The following is a 21,124-nucleotide window of genomic DNA, read 5'->3' on the forward strand; positions in this document are numbered from 1 at the left end:
GTGACCTCGCCATGTCAATACTTCTTTGGAGGACCGGGATTTTGGCGGATGAGGTCACGTGGTTGGGATTCGGATTTTTTGGCACGATGGTGCAGTGGGTAAAAATTTGGACGGGGGGGGAGGGGTGATGGCGTGGATCCGGATTTTGGAGTGGAAAAGATGGGAGGTCGGAACAGGATGGAGATGTGGAAAAAAATAAGCTAACTGCTGCTCTTTAAATGTTCGGGAAAGGTGAGCTGTGAGCCACCGCAGTGTGGCAATCAAAACAAACATCTTTGGCGCTTCAACTTTGACATATATCATTGTTTTCTGCTTTGTTTATAGGGGAAACATTGATGCGGTTTTTTTTTTCCAGTACGAAATGGTTGTGTTGATTCCAGTTTTTGCAAAGAAACAGCAAATTAACTATGACTGCCGTTTATGTTTTGCTAACTCACGTTTGCACATCTTGAAATAACTAACGTGTTATTGGAAAAGAAGTGAACATGATAATTTCAAAATAAAGCCATGTTTTGACAACACAGTTATTTAGAATGTGACTTGTTGTTTCAAAATGCTTCGTTAGGGTAAGTTGTTAAAAAAAAATCCCATTTAAATTGCTGGAAAAAACATTGCTTGATTTTGGTTTTTTTATAGCTTTGATACAAAGTGAGGATGTTTTAGTTTGGTAAAGATTGGCGTTGTAAACTATGGAAAATTCGTAGTATTTGGCAGCTCTGAAAAATGATCTGCTAGCGTTAAATGTTGTTTTTATTTTTTTTTGTTCCTAGAAAACTCATTATTATATATTTCCTTTTCCATTAGCAAAAAACTTTCTAGCACTGACAAAAATTAGCACGATGCTCTGATTACTACTTTTACTCCAAACCTCTCAAATCAAAATAAAACAACACCGCAACCACAAAAACAGCTACATACAGTCATTTCCGGACTATAAGTCGCACATTTTTACACATTCACTTCACGTGTGAATATAAAAAAAAAAAAGATTTACTCTCCTATACATAGTTTTATTGTTAAAAAAAAAACTTCAAAACTACCCTGTTGGTTTTCTATGTTTTATTTTTTCGGCCCAGTCGCAGTCAAAGAAAAACTCGCTTGTGACATCAGATGGCTGCAAGGTGGAGTCCACTCATGACTCATCGCCTTGAGCTTGCAGTGTGTGTGTGTGTGCGTGTGCGTGTGCGTGTGTGTGTACGTATGTTTTAGGGGGGTGGGGGGATTCTGGCTTTGTGTAGAGAGTAGCCTAGTTTGACATTTCCCATTGTTGCTGTCAATGTTTTGGCTTTAAAAGGCAAATAAGCACATTAGCTTTTTGGGCAAACAGCATATTTCCTTATTGCTCTTATTTCCTCAATTGGATATATACAAAAGCCATTCCCCCCCAACAGACCCTGCTGCAGATTAATTCCAGCGTCTTATGCGTTCATTCCTCGGGTTTGATGTCATGAAGTCCGCACAGCTTGTTTTCATAAGTGACGCGGCGGCCATTTTTGCGCGCCAAACACGCGTCGTCCCATCTGAATTTGCATGCGTCTTGGTTCGAGATGTTAACGGTTACCTTAGCTTCTTTTAATTTTTGTTTAGATGGAAATGAGTGAGCTTTTATGAATAGGGAAAGGGGAGATGTCACACTTTGATTGTTCAATCGATGCAGGCCCCGCCCAGTCTTGATGTTAGACGTGCGTAGCTGTCAATGGCAGCCAGTAGGAATAGGATAGGGAATATTTTAGGTATTGAATGGTTTATTGTCATTAGACAAGTACAATGAGATTTAAACCATAAAGAGCACCCACAAATAGGTAGGCATAAAAAATATGTACAATAAAAAAGGTACTGATTTACTCGCATATAAGCTGCATTTGTCGGACTAAAAAGAATCATGACTGAATCGAGGGTACAGCTTATATGCGAGTAAAAAGACGGAATGCACGAAACTGGAAGGTGACAACGCCATGACGTCATGACACCGTGACGTCATGACGCCAAAAACGTCATGACGCCAAAAACGCCATGATGCCAAAAACGTCATGACGCCAAAAATGTCATGACGCCAAAAATGTCATGACGCCAAAAACGTCATGACGCCAAAAACGTCATGACGCCAAAAACGTCATGACGCCAAAAACGTCATGACGCCAAAAACGTCATGACGCCAAAAACGTCATGACGCCAAAAACGTCATGACGCCAAACCGACTAAGTATCGTGATTCAAATATCATTAGGCAAGTATTATTATTTTTATCTTAAGGTGTGTCTTAGTGCAGTGCAATGTTCGTAAAACCTTAGTCTGTTAAAACCATACATTATATAATAAGTTATTTCCGACAAGCTACAAGAGGCCAAAAAAAGAAACTTAAAAAAAGTTGTCTACCAGTTCCAACATGATGTATTTAGCATGTTATTTTTAAATTTTTATATGAACCACAAGATCCTCTCTGTGCCTTGTAATGTTTGACAAGGTGCTCATAAAAAAGGCAATTGCGCAACACTTTGCTCGATCATTTATTTCCGGCAGAGGTAAAAAAAAAAAAGTTTAAAATAAGCGAAGGAGCAAAGTGGCAGATTCACTGGCGGTTGCTATTAGCAACCAGAGCGCCGTTACTCCACGTGCCGCGAAATATGAGCTATTTGTGCACCGAGCGCCATGACAAGAGCCACCTTTTATGGACTTGCAGGATTCCAGGACGTCGTTGGCTTCAGATTTGCCAAAGATTAACAATCTTTTCCAAGTCACTTTTATATATTTCAATCATTACAAAAAACCCTTTTTAAAAGTATTAAAATACTTTAAAAAAACACTAATTGGCCGCCACTTATTCATGTTGACTACTTATCTAAGTTGACTACCAATTTATTTATTATTATCTGTTCGGTTGTTTGTTGTTGTTATTGTTATTTGTGGACTTCCCTAATTATTTGTTGTTGACTCACGTTGACTACTACTATTTTATGATGTTGACTACTACTTATTTATGTTGATTACCTACCTCTTTATTATTTGTTGCTTATTTATTTATTATTCACTATTATTTATTGATTATTTATCAGTTTGTTTGTTATTGTTACTTGTTCACTTAATTATTCATGTTGTTGACGACTTATCTATATACTTATTTATTATGTTGACTACTACTTATTTATTATGTTGACTACTACTTATTTATTATGTTGACTACCTAGTTATTTATTTATTATTGATTGATTATTTATTTATTATTCACTTATTTATTGACACTTATCAGTTTGTTCTTGTTATTGTTACTCATGCAATTCTCTAATTATTTATGTTTTTGACTACTAATCTATACTACTACTTATTTGTTATGTTGACTACCTACTTATTTATTTATTATTGATTATTTATTTATTATTCACTTATTTATTGACTACTTATCAGTTTGTTCTTATTATTATGTTGTTGACTACTTATTTATGTTGACTACTACTTATTTATCTTGACTATCTACTTATTTATTTCTTACATATTGATTATTTATTATTCACTACTATTTATTGATAATTTATCTGTTTGTTTATTTTATTGTTATTTGTGCACTTGATGGTAAAGGTTTAAGTCTCATTATACATTTTTAATGACAATAAAAGGATGCGATTCGATATGTTTCCAATTCAGCTCAGTTCCAATGAACAGGATGTCAATTACATCATTGTTCATGTCGCTCACCCTTTTTTTAAATGTTTGATTTTTACCCTTATTGCTCAATGTATTTTGTTTTTTGTTTTTGCCTGACTCATGCCGTTTCCTCTCACTCACAGTTGCGGCGTTTTGATCGACCGCATTCGTTTCTACCACCGAAGCGGCTCGGCGAAACCTCGCGGCTCAAAAAAAAACGACTGCCACACTTTGAACACTCAAAAAGTTCCTATGTCGCAAGCGGATCGTTTTCCACCCGCGGCACGCCGAGGCTTCCTTACGTAGCGCCGCTCCCGTCCTAAAATACCCTCGCCGCATTCTGCCACGCTTTCCCGAGGGAAAACGCTGTCCTCGTGCCAAGTCGGGGGAATCTCTGCAAACAAATAGTTTGGATCGGCCACGCGTACCGACTCTATTTGTGGAGTTGTTTTATTTATTTTCTTCACTATTTGAGTCGCGCGTGGTTCGTCAGCCCAACGCTTGGCGCCGGTTTTGGCGTGCGGCGGGAGGCCCGAGCCTGTTCCACAAACCGGATGTTTGCCCAGGGTTTAACCGCAATGTGTGGGGGGCGGGGCTAGTGACGGGCAAGCAAGCGAGTCACTTTCGGGAGCGTACTGTTTTTTTTTTAAACTTTGTTTGGTGTTTAATGCTAGATTATTGCGTACTCGCGTGTTAAGTCATTGTTGTGCTATTTTAGTTGGTACTCGGTCGTTTGGTCGCCGGTCTTTTGGTCGCCCAGAAGGTTATTGATAATTACCATTTAAATCGTTGCACAAATTCCCTAAATACAAACTGTGAATTATTATTTAGTCATACTTAATGACCTATTAATTATTAGGCTAAAGAAAAGGTCAAAATTTCCCAGACTTTTATTGTTTTTTGTTGGAGAACTTAAGACCCTGACTGACGTCGCTTCTTAAAGTGACAACGCATGTACATACAAACTCTTCTACACTCACACGTCGGCTCAGTAAAACTGCACATGGCCATTGTTGGCTTTTATTGATGCGTAGACCGTCTTGTTTTACCTTGTTGTACCTCGCGACCAAAAGACCAGCCACCAAAAGACGTCGACCAATCGACCGCACACGATTTTAGTTATAGTGCAGAATTCATTGTGCGCCATTAGGTGTCCAATCCGTTTGAAGCAGGAGGGTTGCACTTAAATTTGTTGTCAAATCTCCTACTTCAAATAGATTGGACGTCTTCTCGTGATGATGGAATGACAGTTTTTTTTTTACTAAGACGTCCATTCCATTTGAAGTAGGAGGGCTGACAGCAAAGGAAGAGAAAATATTTCTTAAATGCGTTTAATCTGAATTTAGAGATGCCATGATGACTTAATCGACCAATAATCGCAGATCAAAATTGACAGAGATTTATAGATAGACGAATCTTTGTTAGTTATTGTTGACCTAATAACCCTCAAATTCTCCACAGAAATGCTTATTTGTAAACATATTCATTTTCCTTACATTAACAAAAAAAAATGTTATTTTTCTCATTTTTTTTTCCTAATTCAGAGTTGGGAATGGCGCAAAGAAAGTTCGCCCAGTGCCTGGGAGAATTTCAGTTCGAGTACATCGGCGACGCCAAGACGGACGACGAGCGGTGCATCGGTAAGCGCATTATTAAAAAATAGTAAAAATAAAACCCAATTTTTATTTAATGATCAAAAAGAGTGCCTTGAAACAAAAAAAACCCCAGAAAATCCCATGTTTGGATCTGCAAATTATGCAACCATGAAAAGCTCAAACATCCTATTCATTATCTGCCATTGACAACAAGAGACGTCCAATCCATTATAACTGAGCGATCTCCCACTCCGAATAGATTGGTCGTCCATCTGTACGACTGCTCTCCTATTTCGGAAAAAACCCCAACATCTCAAGGCAGCACTTTTACGCACTTTTACGAGCCTTATCAAGCTTATCAGTAACCATTAAAGCCATATTTTCCAGATGAGTCACTACAAGAGTTCTCCTCATTCCTCAAGAACCTGGAAGACCAAAGAGAACTCATGGTGAGCGCGACCAGTCGGACCGCCGCTTGAAAACGTTAGCGAATGACCTCCGGGTTTGTGTATTTCCAAGCAGCCTGCACATCAGAACATCCATATTTGGTCCTCGCCTCTATTTTAACTCCTCCCTCGTCATCGAGCCAAAGGTCCCAGGAGGCAAATTTCATTTTTTTTTCTTCAATACTGCAGAAGTAAACAGGAGAGAAACAGCCTGCCTCGTTGGTTTCATTATGGCTGAAAGTTTAGCGAGTCTGGCGGTCTAAGGGTCGATTCCCCGACACATTCCTGGGAGGGGCCGATTCGCATTGTAAAGGCGTATTTACACCTGTCTGGTTCGGTCCGGTTTGGCCGCTGTGAATACAAACCAGCCAACTACAGTTGTACCTTGAGATACGAGCTTAATTCGTTCCGGGACTGAGTTCGTCTGTCGATTTACTTGTAACTCAAATGAACGTTTCCCATAGAAATGAACTCAAAACAAATTAATTTGTTCCAACCTTCTGAAAAAAACACTCAAAAGAGGATATTGGATTGGAAAAACATTTTTATTTGTTCTAATTCACCATCTATTAACAAAGTAGCAAATAACTATTGGTTTAATAGTACTAAAATGTGTCTAATAGTACTAAAATCGGACTTTTTGCACGGCAACGCGCTCGTAACATAACATAAACAAATTTTAATCAACATGGATTACAATGTAGACACACTCAAAAATAAATTGAATCTAACCTTACACTAAACTTAATTGTAATTTTGTTTGAAATTTTGATACCTATCTTGGCTCTATTGGCCCCGCCTCCAGCCTGACTTTCAGATGCAACCTATTGATGGTTGTTTGCTTTTGTCTTTCCTTCAAAATCCAGTGGTACCTCGAGATACAAGCTTAATTCGTTCCGGGACTGAGCTCGTATGTCAATTTACTCGTAACTCAAATGAACGTTTCCCATAGAAATGAACTCAAAACTAATTAATTTGTTCCAACCCTTTGAAAAAACACCCAAAACAGGATAATGGATTGTTTTATTTGTTCTAATTCGCCATCTGTTAACAAAGTAACACATAACTAGTGGTTTAATAGTACTAAAATGTGTTTAATAGTACTAAAATCAGACTTTTTGCACGGCAACCCGCTCGTAACATAACATAAATAAATTGAAATGAACTTGTCTTTGCATGCACATACTCAAAAATAACTTTAATCTAACCTTACACTAAATCTAATTCTAATTTTGTTTTAAATGTTGATACCTTTCTTGGCTCTATTGGCCCCGCCTCCACCCTGACTTTCAGATGTAACCTATCGAGGGTTGTTTTCTTTTACCTTCCCTTCAAAATATTCCCCAAATGATGCACACAAATGTCCTCACAATATTATAACGCAGGAGTATCCTGGGTGGCATGCAACCATTCATTGCAACACGCAAAGGACACGCACGCCAAAAAAAATCCAGAGCGGAGAAAGCGAACTATGGACTTTCCCGGAGCGATTAAGCCCTTTAAAGACAAATGGCGGCTTCATAAAAAGGTCCTCCGCGTGGTTGTGTCGTTAAAAGACAACCTATGGAGTTTTTACGCCGGAGGGAGTCACGTGGGGTGACGTCGCGGGGCCGAGCGAGGAAAAGCGAGACGGGCCGCGAGTACAGACACGTCCTCGCGGTCGCAGTTGCGGGTTTGGGGAAAATAGCTGGACTGGTTTGAACGACACGGTGGGAGCGCAATTTAACACAGTGCGCTCTGGAAATGCTGCGGCTTGACTTCCAATGCGGGATTCTTGTCTTTTTCCACGTGATGTCAGTCTTGAAAAGGGGCCACATTGCAAGGGAAAAAAAAACACACATGGGATGACATCAATTGTAATTCTATGAGAAGCTGATTTTTTTTCTTTTTTCCTTGCAATCTTGCATGTTTTTTTTCTTAAATTCTCAAAAGATATCCCCATTTTTTTTCTAATGTTCAAAGTATGGAGTCAAAAGATATTTTTTTTCTGCCGACTATTGTGTGTTGTTTTTCTTAAATCTTGAGGAAATATTTTCTTAAATTCTCCCAAAATATCCCCAGAATCACATTTTTTTCTAATGTACAAAATATGGAGTCAAAAGATAATATTTTTTTCCTATTGTCTATTGTGTTGTTATTTTTTAAATCATGAGGAAATATTTTCTTAAATTCTCAAAAGATATCCCCAAAATAGCGTTTTTTTCCTAATGTTCAAAGTAGGAAGTCAAAACATAATTTATTTTTTTCTCACTGACTATTGTGTTGTTTTTCTTAAATCATGAGGAAATATTTTCTTAAATTCTCAAAACATATCCCCAGAATGGCATTTTTTTCTAATCTTCAAACTATGGAGTCAAAACATAATTTATCTTTATTTTTTTAATGTGTTGTTTTTCTTAAATTATGAGGAATACTAGTTATTTTTTGCGAATTCTGGAAAAGCCTACATTTTTCTCACCAATTTTCCTACTCAATTCAGTTTTTCAATACTTATTTCACTTTGAATACTGGAATTGAATATTTCTTTCATCATACGATTGCCTTTATATTACAACTCAATTTAACAAAATGTAGTAAGTATTTTTTTCCTGAAAAAAAGCATACGGCCAATTGAAGTGTTTGTCTTTTCTCCCATCCAGATGCGAAACATCACGGAAACCCTCATGAAACCCCTAGAAAAGTTCCGCAAAGACCACCTCGGGATCGTCCGGGTACCGTATGACGACCGACTATCAATCCCGTCCCCTTCAAAACCCCGTTTGCATTAATTTCTCCTTCCTACGCCTTTTCCTTCCAGGCGGAGCGCAAAAAGTACGAGAAAGAAACCGAAAAATACTACAGCTCGCTGGAGAAACTCCTCAACATGTCCGCCAAGAAGAAGGAACCACAGCTACAAGAGGTACGTACCGCCATTAAAAAACTCAAAACATGGTTGACAATCGTAAAAATTCCCCATCGCAGACGGTTAATTTGGAGCTCTTTTTGTTTAGTCAGTCTTTGTTTGGGTTGCCGGGTTCCGCCAGCTTGCCCCCCCGTCCAAGCGCGCGAGGCTCCCAGTGACGCAACTTGTAGTGACATTTTTTCCTGGCTGGTCCGCAGAGGAAGCGTGCACTGGCTTTAACCCTCACACTCGGGTCAACTTTGCTCCAATCCTTAGCGCCATCTGAACACAGAGTCCCGGTTACCTCCCGCGAGATTGTTTTTGCTGTCCCGGGTGTCCATGTAAGGTGATAGGAGAGGACACTTGAAACTTTTGACATCGGGACCGTCTAAAACAAGGGTGTCGGACTCGGGTTGGTTCGCGGGCCGCTTTAACGTCAACTTGATTTCACGTGAGCCGGAGCATTTTAGATATAATATTTAGATTTTTTTTATATAAATGGATTAAAAGAACTGGATTAAAAGCCCTGAATATTCCGTTTTTTTATAGATCTAAAACCATGTTTACTTTAGCTATTTTATACATTTTTAGATTTTACAAAATGATTTTTGAAATAAAAACACGGAAAAAATTGATTAAAAAATGACAATTATTGATTTAAAAGTGGGAAAATCTGGAAATTTAATATACATCTATTCTCTACATTTTAATTTGATCCTAAAACAGAAAGTCGGCACTCATCATTTACTTTCCCGGGCCCCACAAAATGATTTTTAATAAATGGATTAAAAGAACTGGATTAAAAGCCCTGAATGTTTCGTTTTTTATAGATCTAAAACCATGTTTACTTTAGCTATTTTATACATTTTTAGATTTTACAAAATGATTTTTGAAATAAAAACACAGAAAAAAATTGATTAAAAAATGACAATTATTGATTTAAAAGGGGGAAAATCAGGAAATTTAATATACATCTATTCTCTACATTTTAATTTGATCCTAAAACAGAAAGTCGGCACTCATCATCTACTTTCCCGGGCCACACAAAATGATGCGCTGGGCCAGATTTGGCCCCCGGGCTGCCACTTTGACACAGGTGGTCTAAACGTTGGGCTACACCGTGTCATATTTATACATAATACACAATGGAGAGGAAAAAAGTTGAAGTCGCACTGGAGTATAAGTCACAGTTTTGATAGGGATTTAAAAATAATATACAGTAATACCTTGACATATGAGAAATTTAAGATACAGGGAAAATTCAGAGTAAATATTTACCTTGAGATACGAGACAAATTCCATTACTGTACTGAGTAATGTTTGATATTCTGTTTTTTGCTGTTTTTTAGAGGGTGGGAACAAATTAATTTGTATTTGGTTCATTTTTATGGAAAAATATTGATTTAAGATACGAGGAAATTGACATACGAGCTCGGTCCCGGAATCCATTAAGCTCGTATCTCAAGGTATTGCTGTATATCAGAATGCAAGAACAACGTATGTGGAAGCAACAATAAGAGGCTAGCTGGCTATCTGTTAGCATTACAGTTATTAAGATAGTTATAGCAAAAAACAACAACAGGCTGTTGGTGGTCAAATTGGAAAAAAAACATTTAAAAAATGAGCTACATTTGAGTATTAGTCGCAGGCCCACTCAAACTATGAAAAAAGAATGACTTAATGTCCATAAAATACGCTGGGTGGGAGGCCAAGAACTTTGATATGGGGGACACACAGTACTCTTGTGCTGACGGATATATTTTTAAACTGTAATGGACCGTTTTAGTAGCTTGACACAATTACTTGTTGCTAGGCAGAATTGATCACAGTTTATATGTCAAATTGTTCTTTATGAATAAACATATGTATGTATGTATGTATGTATTTATGTATGCATGTATGTGTGTGTGTATGTGTGTAAGTGTGTGTGTGTGTGTATATATATATATATATATATGTGTGTGTGTGTGTGTATATATGTGTGTGTGTGTGTGTGTGTGTGTGTGTATATGTGTGTGTGTGTGTATATATATATATGTGTGTGTGTGTGTGTGTGTGTGTATATATATATAGACATTTTGACGAATTATATATATGTATATGTGTGTATATATATGTATAGACATTTTGACGAATTTTATATATATATATATATATATATATATATATATATATATATATATATATATATATATATATATATATATATTTATTTCCTTGGTGGATTTCAGCATGTTGTCGGGGACTGGTTGTGACTATCGCCACCTAGTGTTAAAGCTGAGAGGTGCATTAAGGGCTGAATTTGAACTTCTTGTGTGGGCCATATTCCTTGACATTTTCATTATTTTCTGCGGGCCGATAAAAAGTGGAAAAGGGTCAAGACATTGTTCAGCAGCCATCCACGATAATGATGATCCTCTGCGTTCCCTCCAGGCAGACGTCCAGGTGGAAACCATGAGGCAGCACTTTCAGGAAGAGTCGCTGGACTATGTGTGCCAGCTGCAGGAGATCCAAGAGAGGAAGAAATTTGAGTGTGTGGAGCCTGTAAGTCACATTTACAACATGTTTCCAAACTGGAAAAAAAAAAGTAGTATTTGATTGGCGCCATTGGACATGTGATGTAGGACAAAACTTTTCTCATTGAAACTTTTTGTAAATTGTCCTTCATTCAACATTATTTAATACTAAAGAAAAATGTAAGTATTTTTTTTTTACCTTCATTCAACATTTAAAAAAACCCAATATATTTAAATGGGAACTTCATTTTTCTAAATCACCTCGACAGATTTACACATTTATACATTTCCCATTTGGCATTCAATTCACATTATTACATATATGTATATGTATGTGTATATATATATTAATAATTGTTTTAATTTTTTATTAATTATTTTTATTTATTTATTTTTTATTCATTATTATAATTTTATTTATTTATTATTATTATTTTATTTATTATTTTATTTATTATTATTATTTTATTTATTTTTTTAATTATTTTTTTAAATCAAATTTGACTTGGATCGACCAATGCCAGCCCTCCCAGTCAAAACGGATTGGATATGTAGTGCTGTTAATGTCAGCCAATGATTTAATACTTGGAAGAAGAAAAAAATGTAAGTAATTTTTTTACCTGATGAACTGGACCCAATTTCCGATTTTTTTTCATGTTTGGATGGAGCACATTTCTTCTGAATAATTTTTCCTCATTCTCAATGTGTTTTGCAGATGCTGGCCTTCTTTCAGACAGTCTTCACATTTTATCACCAGGGATTCGAGCTGGCCAAAGACTTTGACCATTATAAGCAAGCGCTCCAAATCAATATCCAGAACGTAAGCCATATTTGGAGCACTTTTAGATTGAAAGTCAAGCTCATTTACATATTTAAGATAAGGTAAAAAAAAACATTCTATACCCACCACCTTATCCCTTTGCTAACGTCATATTCCATCCGTCCATCTCAGACGAGGAGTCGCTTCGAGGGGACGCGTTCGGAGGTCAACGGACTGATGAAGAGGATCCAAGAGGCGCCTCAAGAATACAGACAGCCCAGCCCCATTAGCTGTGAAGGCTACCTTTACGTCCAAGAAAAACGTAAATAATCCAAAACAGTGCTACCTCTACATACGAGCTTAATTTGTTCCGGGACTGAGCTCGTATGTCGATCTACTTGTAACTCAAACAAACGTTTCTCATAGAAATGAACTAGAAACAAATTAATTCGTTCCAACCCTCTGAAAAGAAATCCAAAAACAGGATATTGGATTGGAATCATCTTTTTATTTGTTCTAATTTGCCATCTATTAACAAAGTACAGTTGTGCCTCTATATATGATCTTAATTCGTTCCGGGACTGAGCTCGTATGCCGATCGTCTCGTAACTCGAGCGAACGTTTCCCATTGAAATGAACTAAAAACAAATTAATTCGTTCCAACCCTCTGAAAAAACAACCAAAACAGGATAATGGATTGTTTTATTTGTCCTAATTCGCCATCTGTTAACAAAGTAACACATAACTAGTGGTTTAATAGTACTAAAATGTGTTTAATAGTACTAAAATCAGACTTTTTGCATGGCAACGCGCTCGTAACATAACATAAACAAATTGAAATGAACTTGTCTTAGCATGCACACACACACAAAATATTAAAGAATATTTAATCATAATGATAAAAGAAAAGAAAATAATTAAACCAGTAGAGCAGGGGTGTCAGACTCGGGTTGGTTCGCGGGCCGCTTTAACGTCAACTTGATTTCACGTGGGCCGGACCATTTTCAGATATAATTAGATTTTTTTTATAAATGGATTAAAAGCCCTTAATATTCATTTTTTATAGATCTAAAACAATGTTTATTTTAGCTTTTTAAATATATTTTTAGATTTTACAAAATGATTCTTGAACTAAAAAACACAGAAAAAAGGGATTAAAAATGACAATTACTGATTTAAAAGGGGGAAAATCAAGAAATTTAGTATACAACTATACTCTTCATTTTAATTTGATCCTAAAACAGAAAGTCGGCACTCATGATTTACTGTCTGGGCCACACAAAATGATGCAGCGGACCAGATTTGGCCCCCAGGCCGCCACTTTTGACACGTGCAGTAGACCTTTAAGGAGTTTTATGAACATGTGTGCTAGTGGACTTTGTTAGCCGCATATATGTATAAATATGTAGATTTTGAAATCTGATGTTTCTATTTCTAGGGCCGCCTCCGTTCCCGTCAAGTTGGGTCAAACGCTACTGCACGTTTGTCAAAGAGCAAAAGATCCTTCACATGGTGACTTTTGACCACAGATCCGGTGGAAGGAGTGTAAGTACATAAACACGTGTAAACCTGGGCTATATTTTTAGACATTCTTTTTCATCTTCAGGGGGAGACGGAGTCCGTCACGCTCAGATCTTGCGTCCGCAAAACAACAGACATGTTGGACAGGAGGTTCTGCTTGGAATTGGACATCACAGACAGGTATTGCATTTTGCTATTTTTCAAAAGAAGAGAAAAATAGAATTAAAAAAAATAGTTATTAAAAATCAAGCAAAACCTGGAGACTATGGCGGCGTTATTAATTTTGGGCGCTTGAGTCATGTTTTTTTTTGTTGGCGTGCTTATACTATGATTTCGATTGAGATCAGTTTGTTCAAAAAAAGTGCAAAAAAAGAGACTTTGTTTCATTTCAATCTGTAAAAAACTGAAAAATGAGGTGAAGGTCAATTTGCTATACTTTTTGAGATACTTTATCCGTCCAAAATGTTAAAACCACTCCAAGTAACTTTCAATTTTCTGTGGTTTTGCCTAACGGACGATCAAATTTCCTATAATCACCACAATTATTATAAATTATTATACATTTGCGTCTAAAATGATGAATAACGAACTGTTATAACAATGGGCGGGGCTATAATTTTGTGTGTATTCTCAAACGCTAACATGAAACATCTTGAATACTTTAGTCAAACATACACAATTCATTTTCCAAGCCATGTCACCACGATAATTCCCATTTAAATGTAGTGCAATAATAATATCAGGATGGCGTGGTTTCTCCGAAAGTTTGTTTTTTCAGCGTGTTAGTGCAAAAATAATGACGGCGTGTATTTTGTCCAGGCCGGGCACAGCACTGACAGTGCAGGCTTTGTCGGAGAGTGACCACAGATTCTGGATGCTGGCCATGGGAGGGAAGGAACCTGTGAGTCCACTAGTGCTGCTTTTCCGCCAGGCCGTCAAACTGACACTAAAATGTTTGTCGGGTTGACCCGTGGACGACCTTCGCTTGGCCTTCACTTGGCCATAATGACACCTTTCTCTCATTTCCAGATCGGGCACTATCTCGGAAGGACGTATTCCAAGGAAAGAGGAAGTGAGTCACAACTTTACTCTGGTTTTTTTTCCATTTAAATCAGTTGTTTGGAATTTTTGGACTAAAAAAATATGTTGTGTTTTTTTTAATGAGAATAATATTAAAATTCTACCAAGAAAAGTCCAAATGAAAGGAAAATATAAATAAGGGGAGAAGTATTTGAACATAATAATCAACTTAAAACTCAATATTGGGATGGATAATTTAAAAAATATATATATTTCCATACTTTTAGGACAATAGCAAGCTATTAAGAAAAGTACAAATGAAAGGAAAATTTGAATGTGTGAATTTTTTATCGATATTTGGATGAAGAATTAAATATCTATATAGCATGGAAATTATTATCATAATTTTTGGACAAAATTGTAGCAGGGAAAAATAGGTCAAAATCTTAAAAGAATACAGTTGAAATGATAGAATTTGTAAGCATGAAAAACCAAGAAATTGTTGAGAAAAGTTAGTTTGTTTGATTGATGGCAGTAAAATATAAGGTCATGAGAAAAGTCATAATTTGAGATATTACTTTTTCTCTTGGTAATGTTTTAAAAAAGTTTTTCTCAAATTATTATGTCATTTTTGTCCATTTTTTTCATGTAGTTGACGCTCAGCTGGATGACGTGGGTCTGTCTTTTGTCAAGAACTCCATCAGCGCCATCGAAAGTCGAGGTACGAATTGTAGTTTACATCATGTCCGACAGGGGTCAGGCTAGCACCAGTTTTAAAAAGAACTTTTTTGCAAATGAGCGGTCGTTTTGCTGTTATTTACTTGATATTTACGCTTGTTTTTGTGCCACCAAATAAATTACAATGCCGTTAAATTCTGGATGTGTTTTATGGTTCTTGTACAGGGATTAACGACCAAGGCTTGTACAGAGTAGTGGGAGTCAGCTCCAAGGTTCAGAAGCTCCTTTCGTTAATGATTGGTAAGTTTTTAAATTTGTTCAAAATTCAAAACACTCCTTAACTGACTCCATAATAAAAATGCCACACCTACATTAAATGACTGGAAAATGTAGAGCTATAATCTATTTAAATTGCTAATTAAATTGGATTGGACGTCTATTCCTGGAGGTTTCTATATAAAAATTCTAATAAAATCAGAATTTAATTTATATTACATGTATGTTTTTATTGTTATTATTTTCAGTAGAGTGGAACTTTTAATTACAAGCACAAAATATAATAGTAGACCAACACATTTTATAGATGGAAGAAAGTTGCGATTTTAAGATCAAAATAATAATAATAAAAATGAGATTGTTGTAACTTTTGGTGAAATTATTGCGCAACTTCTTCACGTGCAAAATTGTGGTAATTCTTCTTGTAATATTATGAAAATAGTTAAAACATAATTATTTATACAAGATTACCAGAAAAATGTGAATTTTTCAGGGGAAAAAATACTAATATAATCCCAAAAGTTGTACTTGGTCAAGGAACTCATTATTTTATTTTCTTTTTATTTTTGCGTACATTTACACGATAATGCGCATAAATCGTGAACTCCTTGCAAGGAATGAATTGATTGCTTGAATGAACTCTCGCAACTTGTACAATAGTTCCTCAAATAGCTCATGTGGTTGTACACGCAACTTCACATTGACAACCACAGCGCAAAATGTGTGGGTGAATCACACTTTAAACCCTGAGGACGCTCCTCCTCCTCTTCCTCCTCCTCTTCTTCCTCATCATCTTCTTCATCGTCTCTAATCTATCGCCGTGGCCGGGGTCCAATCGCACTGTACAAACCCGATAATGTTGTGTGTCAGACGAGACAGACTGCAGTTTATAGAACAACAAACTCTTGGTTGTTTATTGTACACTTTTCTTGCACAATTAAATTTTTAAAAAATATATACCGTATTTTCACAACTATATGGCGCATCGTATTTTAAGCCGCAGTATCAGTAACGAGTGCTATTTCTGTATTTGACACACACAAAGGACGCACCATTTTTAAAGACGCAGCCAGGCATGGCAAAACATACACCATCTTAAACATACGGATGCACGCTAAAAACACTTTTTTAAAAAGGCAACGGAAGCAAAACTGAGTTCGGTTATACTTTATATAGCCAGCGTGATTTATGGGTGTGTGAGTGTGTGTATGTTAAGATTCTCTCACTACGTTTGTCCAAACCGTGCAACTTAGAGAGTTGAATTTTTTTACGATGTCCAGTGATGGCTTTCGGATCCTAATAGATAATATGATTGAATTTCTTCACCTTCTCAAAGTGTAAACGCAATATTTTATTTGTTAAAAACCTATTTTTCTTCCCACTGAAAACCTTTGACAAAATTCTGATAACATTTCCTCGAAAGCATGTAAAGGGCCAAATATAGATGACTAATATTAGTTCCCGCATCCGACTTATGACGCAGCACGCTTCTCCGAGTTCAATTCCCAGCCCGAAACCTCTCCAGAGTCCCAGCAGAGCCTCTCAAGTAGTGAGGGATTAATTAATCTTGTAATTAGGTAAGAGCCACTCACTCGCTTTCACGTCCACGGAGACCCCAAGGGCTCCCAGCTGCAGCGCTTTTATCGTCTCGTTACAACTTTTACTGTATATATTTATTCTCGCTTTGCTGAGGAAAAAGTCCCAATTGCTGTTAGATTGCGGGTGTGTATTCCCAAGAGCTGCCAAGCGCAGATACCAGTGTAAAAATAAAATGGAGGTACGTAGAAGTGCTGACTTTTAAAGAAAAAATATTTACACCAAGTGTTGGCTGCCGTTGACGGCAGCAGATGTCCAATCCATTTGAAACTGGGAGAGGCCGGCACCATGTGATTCTCTCTCAGTCCGCAGGAATATACCTCTCTTGCACCCCTTCGATGTGTCGGATGTTTCCAGAGGAGAGATGTTGAGAGTGAAAGTGTCAGGGCTGGAGGTCGACCAAGGAGAAGATATATTGATTTAGTGAGGGAGGGTAGGAAACTGTAAAAAGTTGATTTGCTGTAGCAACCCATCATTTGACAAGCCCTGGCACTCTTTTGCTTTACCTTTTCCAACTAAGAAATTGGGGCGCCTATGTGATTTTATTTTTTTCCCCTCTAATCCACCTTCTTGTTTTCTCTTTTGCACCTAAAGAATTGGGCACTGACATGTTTCATTATTTTCGTTTTGCCACCTAAAGAATAGGGAGCCCGAATTTAATTTTTTTCTTCCCACTAGTTTTCCCTTTTACGCCCAATTAGTTGACGAGGTATAATCAGGTTTATTTTCTCTCTAACTTAGCTTGTGTTTTCCCCTTTTCCAGCTAAGAAAGGAGAGTGCTGATAATGGTTTACCATCTTGTTTTCCCACCTAAAGAATAGGGAGCCCGAATTTAATTTTTTAAATTTTTTTCTTCCACTAGTTTTCCCTTTTACGCCCGATTAGTTGACAAGGTATAATCAGGTTTGTTTTCTCTAACTTAGCTCTTGTTTTCCCTTTTCCAGCTAAGAAAGGAGAGTACTGATAATGGTTTACCATCTTGTTTTCCCTTTTCCCAAATATTTCATTTATGCTTATTCTGCTTATTCCTAAATTGATGCTAACATCTTTGTGTGATTATTTTAGATGAAAAGAGCAACGAAGTGGACCTCTCCACCAATGAGGACTGGGATGTGAAAACCATAACAAGCGCACTGAAGCTGTACCTGAGGTAAGGAATTTTTTTGCACAACTGTCGATTCAGATGACAACCTAAAAACTGCTCTGGAGTAGATTATGAAAGGTCGCGTGACCATTCGACGTGGACTGAGTGAGTGAGTGAGGGAGTGTGGGTCGTTGGGTGAAGTGCAAATATTCAATAATAACTTCATCAAGTCGAATTAGTTGGAATGCATAAATGTAAATTTATGCTGTTTCTGCTTTAAATTGACTCATTCAGAGATCAATATTATTCTCTAACTGCCCCTTTAAGTCTCATTGGCAAAGTTTATTATAGTGAGTAATCCTCAATTTAAATGTAATTTTTTCCAAGAGTTAATGGGAAAATTTTTGCCCATTAAATATTTGCTACTTGGAACTCACGAGTTGGCATTTTTGGGTGAAAAATAAAAAATATATTCTCGGTTATTTGTGATGACGGAAATCTCAGCTATTTGTTATTTTTGTACTCGGGCTTTTTAGTTTAGAAATATGACCTTTTTATGTAGAGATCAGCTTATCCAATTGAATTGAATGCCTTTATTGTCATTATCCACAATAATTGTTAGTCAATGAAAGAATGCCTATATTGTCATTGTTCAATTTATAATACACTTTTATGTCATTGTAGCTTTACACAATTAACTCACAATCGACATCAATTCAATTTAAACTAAATCACCAAACCCTCGTCATAGCACTTTTTCCCTGGGCCTTGGATTGGACATCAGTCCCCGTCATTAGTAGGGAATGATTGAACTTTTTTTTCCTTCTCCAAAATTGCGGCCAATGTCCCCGTGACCATCCGGGACGAACGCAAACGTCCTCTGTTTCTCGTGAGACTTAAGTGCCTCTGGCCAGCGTCCAGCTCCGCCGCAGTGAAAGTACCTTCAGATGAACTTGGTTATCTGGACACGCGCGCCATCTCATTCCATCCCCCCGCCGTCTGCGCTACATTAATCATGACTGTGAACACACCCCATAAAACAGTTACGGCGGCTATTTCTGTTTCTCTCTCTCTCACCTCCTCTCACTTATTTCCACTCTTCTTCATGCAGGAGCCTCCCCGAGCCGCTGATGACCTACGGACTTTACAAGGAGTTCATCAGCCCGGCAAGTAAGTCCAGAAAAGCTCTTTGGTGGCTCAAAACAAGATGGACGCCACGCGCCGCATTGATTTCCATGCTAGTGGGAAAAGTGTGCGTTGAACATGTTCATAGTAATATACCAAAACATCGTCGGCTCATTCGGAATTGCTCATCCTCACAAGGGTCGTGGGGGGTGCTGGAGCCAACCCAGCTGACTTCTGGGACCAGCCCGGGGACACTCTGAATCGGTGGCCGGCCAATCGCAGGCCGCTAGGAGATGAGGGACAACCAATCATGGCTAGGGATAGGCAATTTAGAGTGTTGATTGAACTAGCTAGCTTAGCATGTTTTGGGGATGTGGGAGGAAGCCAGAGTACCTGGAGAAAACCCACGCAAGAAACATGCAAACTCCACATAGTCAGGACCCACCTGGGCTCGAACCCATGACCCCAGAACCGTGAGGCCGACACGCTAAACACGCGTCCACCGGGCCGTAGTTATGAAGAAATCCTTAGATGGAAAAATGGAATAGAATATGAGCAGGTGGGTGAGGGAAACAAATGTGATTACTAGGGTGGAAAAGGGAAACTCAGAGGATGGCTGGAGTAAAAAGAGAAAACGTGGCGGCCCGGGGGCCAAATCTGGACCGCCGTATCATTTTGTGCGGCCCGGCAAAGTAAATCATGAGTGCCGACTTTCTGTTTTAGGATCAAATTAAAATGAAGAGTATAGATAGATGTATATTCAATTTCCTGATTTTTTTTTTTCTGCCCCTTTTAAATCAATAATTGTAATTTTTTAATCCATTTTTTTCCTGTGTTTTCAGTTCAAAAATCATTTTGTAAAATCTAAAAATATATATAAAAACAGCTAAAATAAACATTGTTTTAGATCTATAAAAAACGGACTATTCAGGGATTTTAATCCAGTTCTTTTAATCCATTAATTAAAAAAATAAATCAAAATATTATATCTAAAATGGTTCCGGCCCACATAAAATCGAGTTGACGAACGAGCAGGTGGGTGAGGGAAACAAACGTGATTACTAGGGTGGAAAAGGGAAAGCCAGAGGATGGATAGAGTAAAAAAGAGAAAATGTTGACACCTAAGGAAAACAAATAGGGTGGTTTAAGAAAGAAATATTAATGTGCTAGTTGTTAGATAGAAAAGCAAGAGGGGGAAAAGGGAAAACAAAAGAGTACACGGGAGAAAGAAACTAAAATACGGAGATCTCAGTTCATTCGATTGGGAAAAAGTTGAACAAAAAAAAAATCCCCTGGCGATATATACTATAAAAGATATAAATATATATACATAGAGCTACACTATATGCCAATTGAAATGTCTTTCTTTCCCGTAGTCTCCACGCTTGAATTTTGACAGCCCGCTCATGTCATTCCTGACGTTTTGCTCTATTTCCCTGACCTCGAATGTCATCTGGTCGTATTTCAACCTGCATCTAATTTTGCCTTTAATGAAATTTGCTCCAAAACAAGTGCTAGAATGGGATGAGCTCTGACATTTTTATCAGCCGCTCGCAACGAGATGGGGCTTGAAAAATTGGATTAGCCTCCATTCGGATTTATTTGTTCGACAGATTCTGACGGCAACAAAACTCCCCCCCCCCCCCCCCCCCCCCGACACCCCCACCCCCCCGACGCACGTTTCCATAGTAATGCTAACCGGCGTGGGCGCTCAGATGCCCATGTGCGAAGAGATATTTAAGCCATTCTCGTCTCTTTTTTTCAATGTAAATCTTATCTCCTCTAGCTTGCCGTTAGCTAGCTCCCCTTTCAAGCCGGCGCCCGCAGTATATCGCCATTACGTGGCTAAAACGCCAAAGCATCGCGCATGCCCGCCCGCCCTCCCTCGCCCTCGCCCTTAACCCGCCGTCGTGGAGCTTTATTGCACCCCGATGATTGCGTCCTTAAAGATCTGCTAAGTTTTTATTTTTGGTAATGGCTCCTAATAG

The 21,124-nt window shown here is 37.7% G+C and overlaps 1 protein-coding gene across 2 annotated transcripts in view; it reads left to right on the forward strand.

Annotated features, from left to right (window-relative positions):
• arhgap10 (Rho GTPase activating protein 10) overlaps positions 1-21,124 on the forward strand; it is a 42,891-nt gene that overhangs the window by 3,647 nt on the left and 18,120 nt on the right. For both annotated transcript variants that reach the window (XM_077605319.1, XM_077605320.1), the window contains exons 3-17: positions 5,183-5,278; positions 5,621-5,682; positions 8,319-8,390; positions 8,477-8,578; positions 10,994-11,104; positions 11,792-11,896; positions 12,029-12,158; positions 13,275-13,381; positions 13,443-13,537; positions 14,177-14,258; positions 14,387-14,429; positions 15,030-15,098; positions 15,281-15,355; positions 17,993-18,077; positions 19,123-19,181. In XM_077605319.1, the coding sequence (XP_077461445.1) occupies positions 5,183-5,278; positions 5,621-5,682; positions 8,319-8,390; positions 8,477-8,578; positions 10,994-11,104; positions 11,792-11,896; positions 12,029-12,158; positions 13,275-13,381; positions 13,443-13,537; positions 14,177-14,258; positions 14,387-14,429; positions 15,030-15,098; positions 15,281-15,355; positions 17,993-18,077; positions 19,123-19,181 (1,293 nt within the window). The remainder of the gene's footprint in view (positions 1-5,182; positions 5,279-5,620; positions 5,683-8,318; positions 8,391-8,476; positions 8,579-10,993; positions 11,105-11,791; positions 11,897-12,028; positions 12,159-13,274; positions 13,382-13,442; positions 13,538-14,176; positions 14,259-14,386; positions 14,430-15,029; positions 15,099-15,280; positions 15,356-17,992; positions 18,078-19,122; positions 19,182-21,124) is intronic.

The sequence above is a fragment of the Stigmatopora argus genome, chromosome 7 (assembly GCF_051989625.1).
Source record: "Stigmatopora argus isolate UIUO_Sarg chromosome 7, RoL_Sarg_1.0, whole genome shotgun sequence".
In the NCBI taxonomy this organism is placed as follows: domain Eukaryota; kingdom Metazoa; phylum Chordata; class Actinopteri; order Syngnathiformes; family Syngnathidae; genus Stigmatopora; species Stigmatopora argus.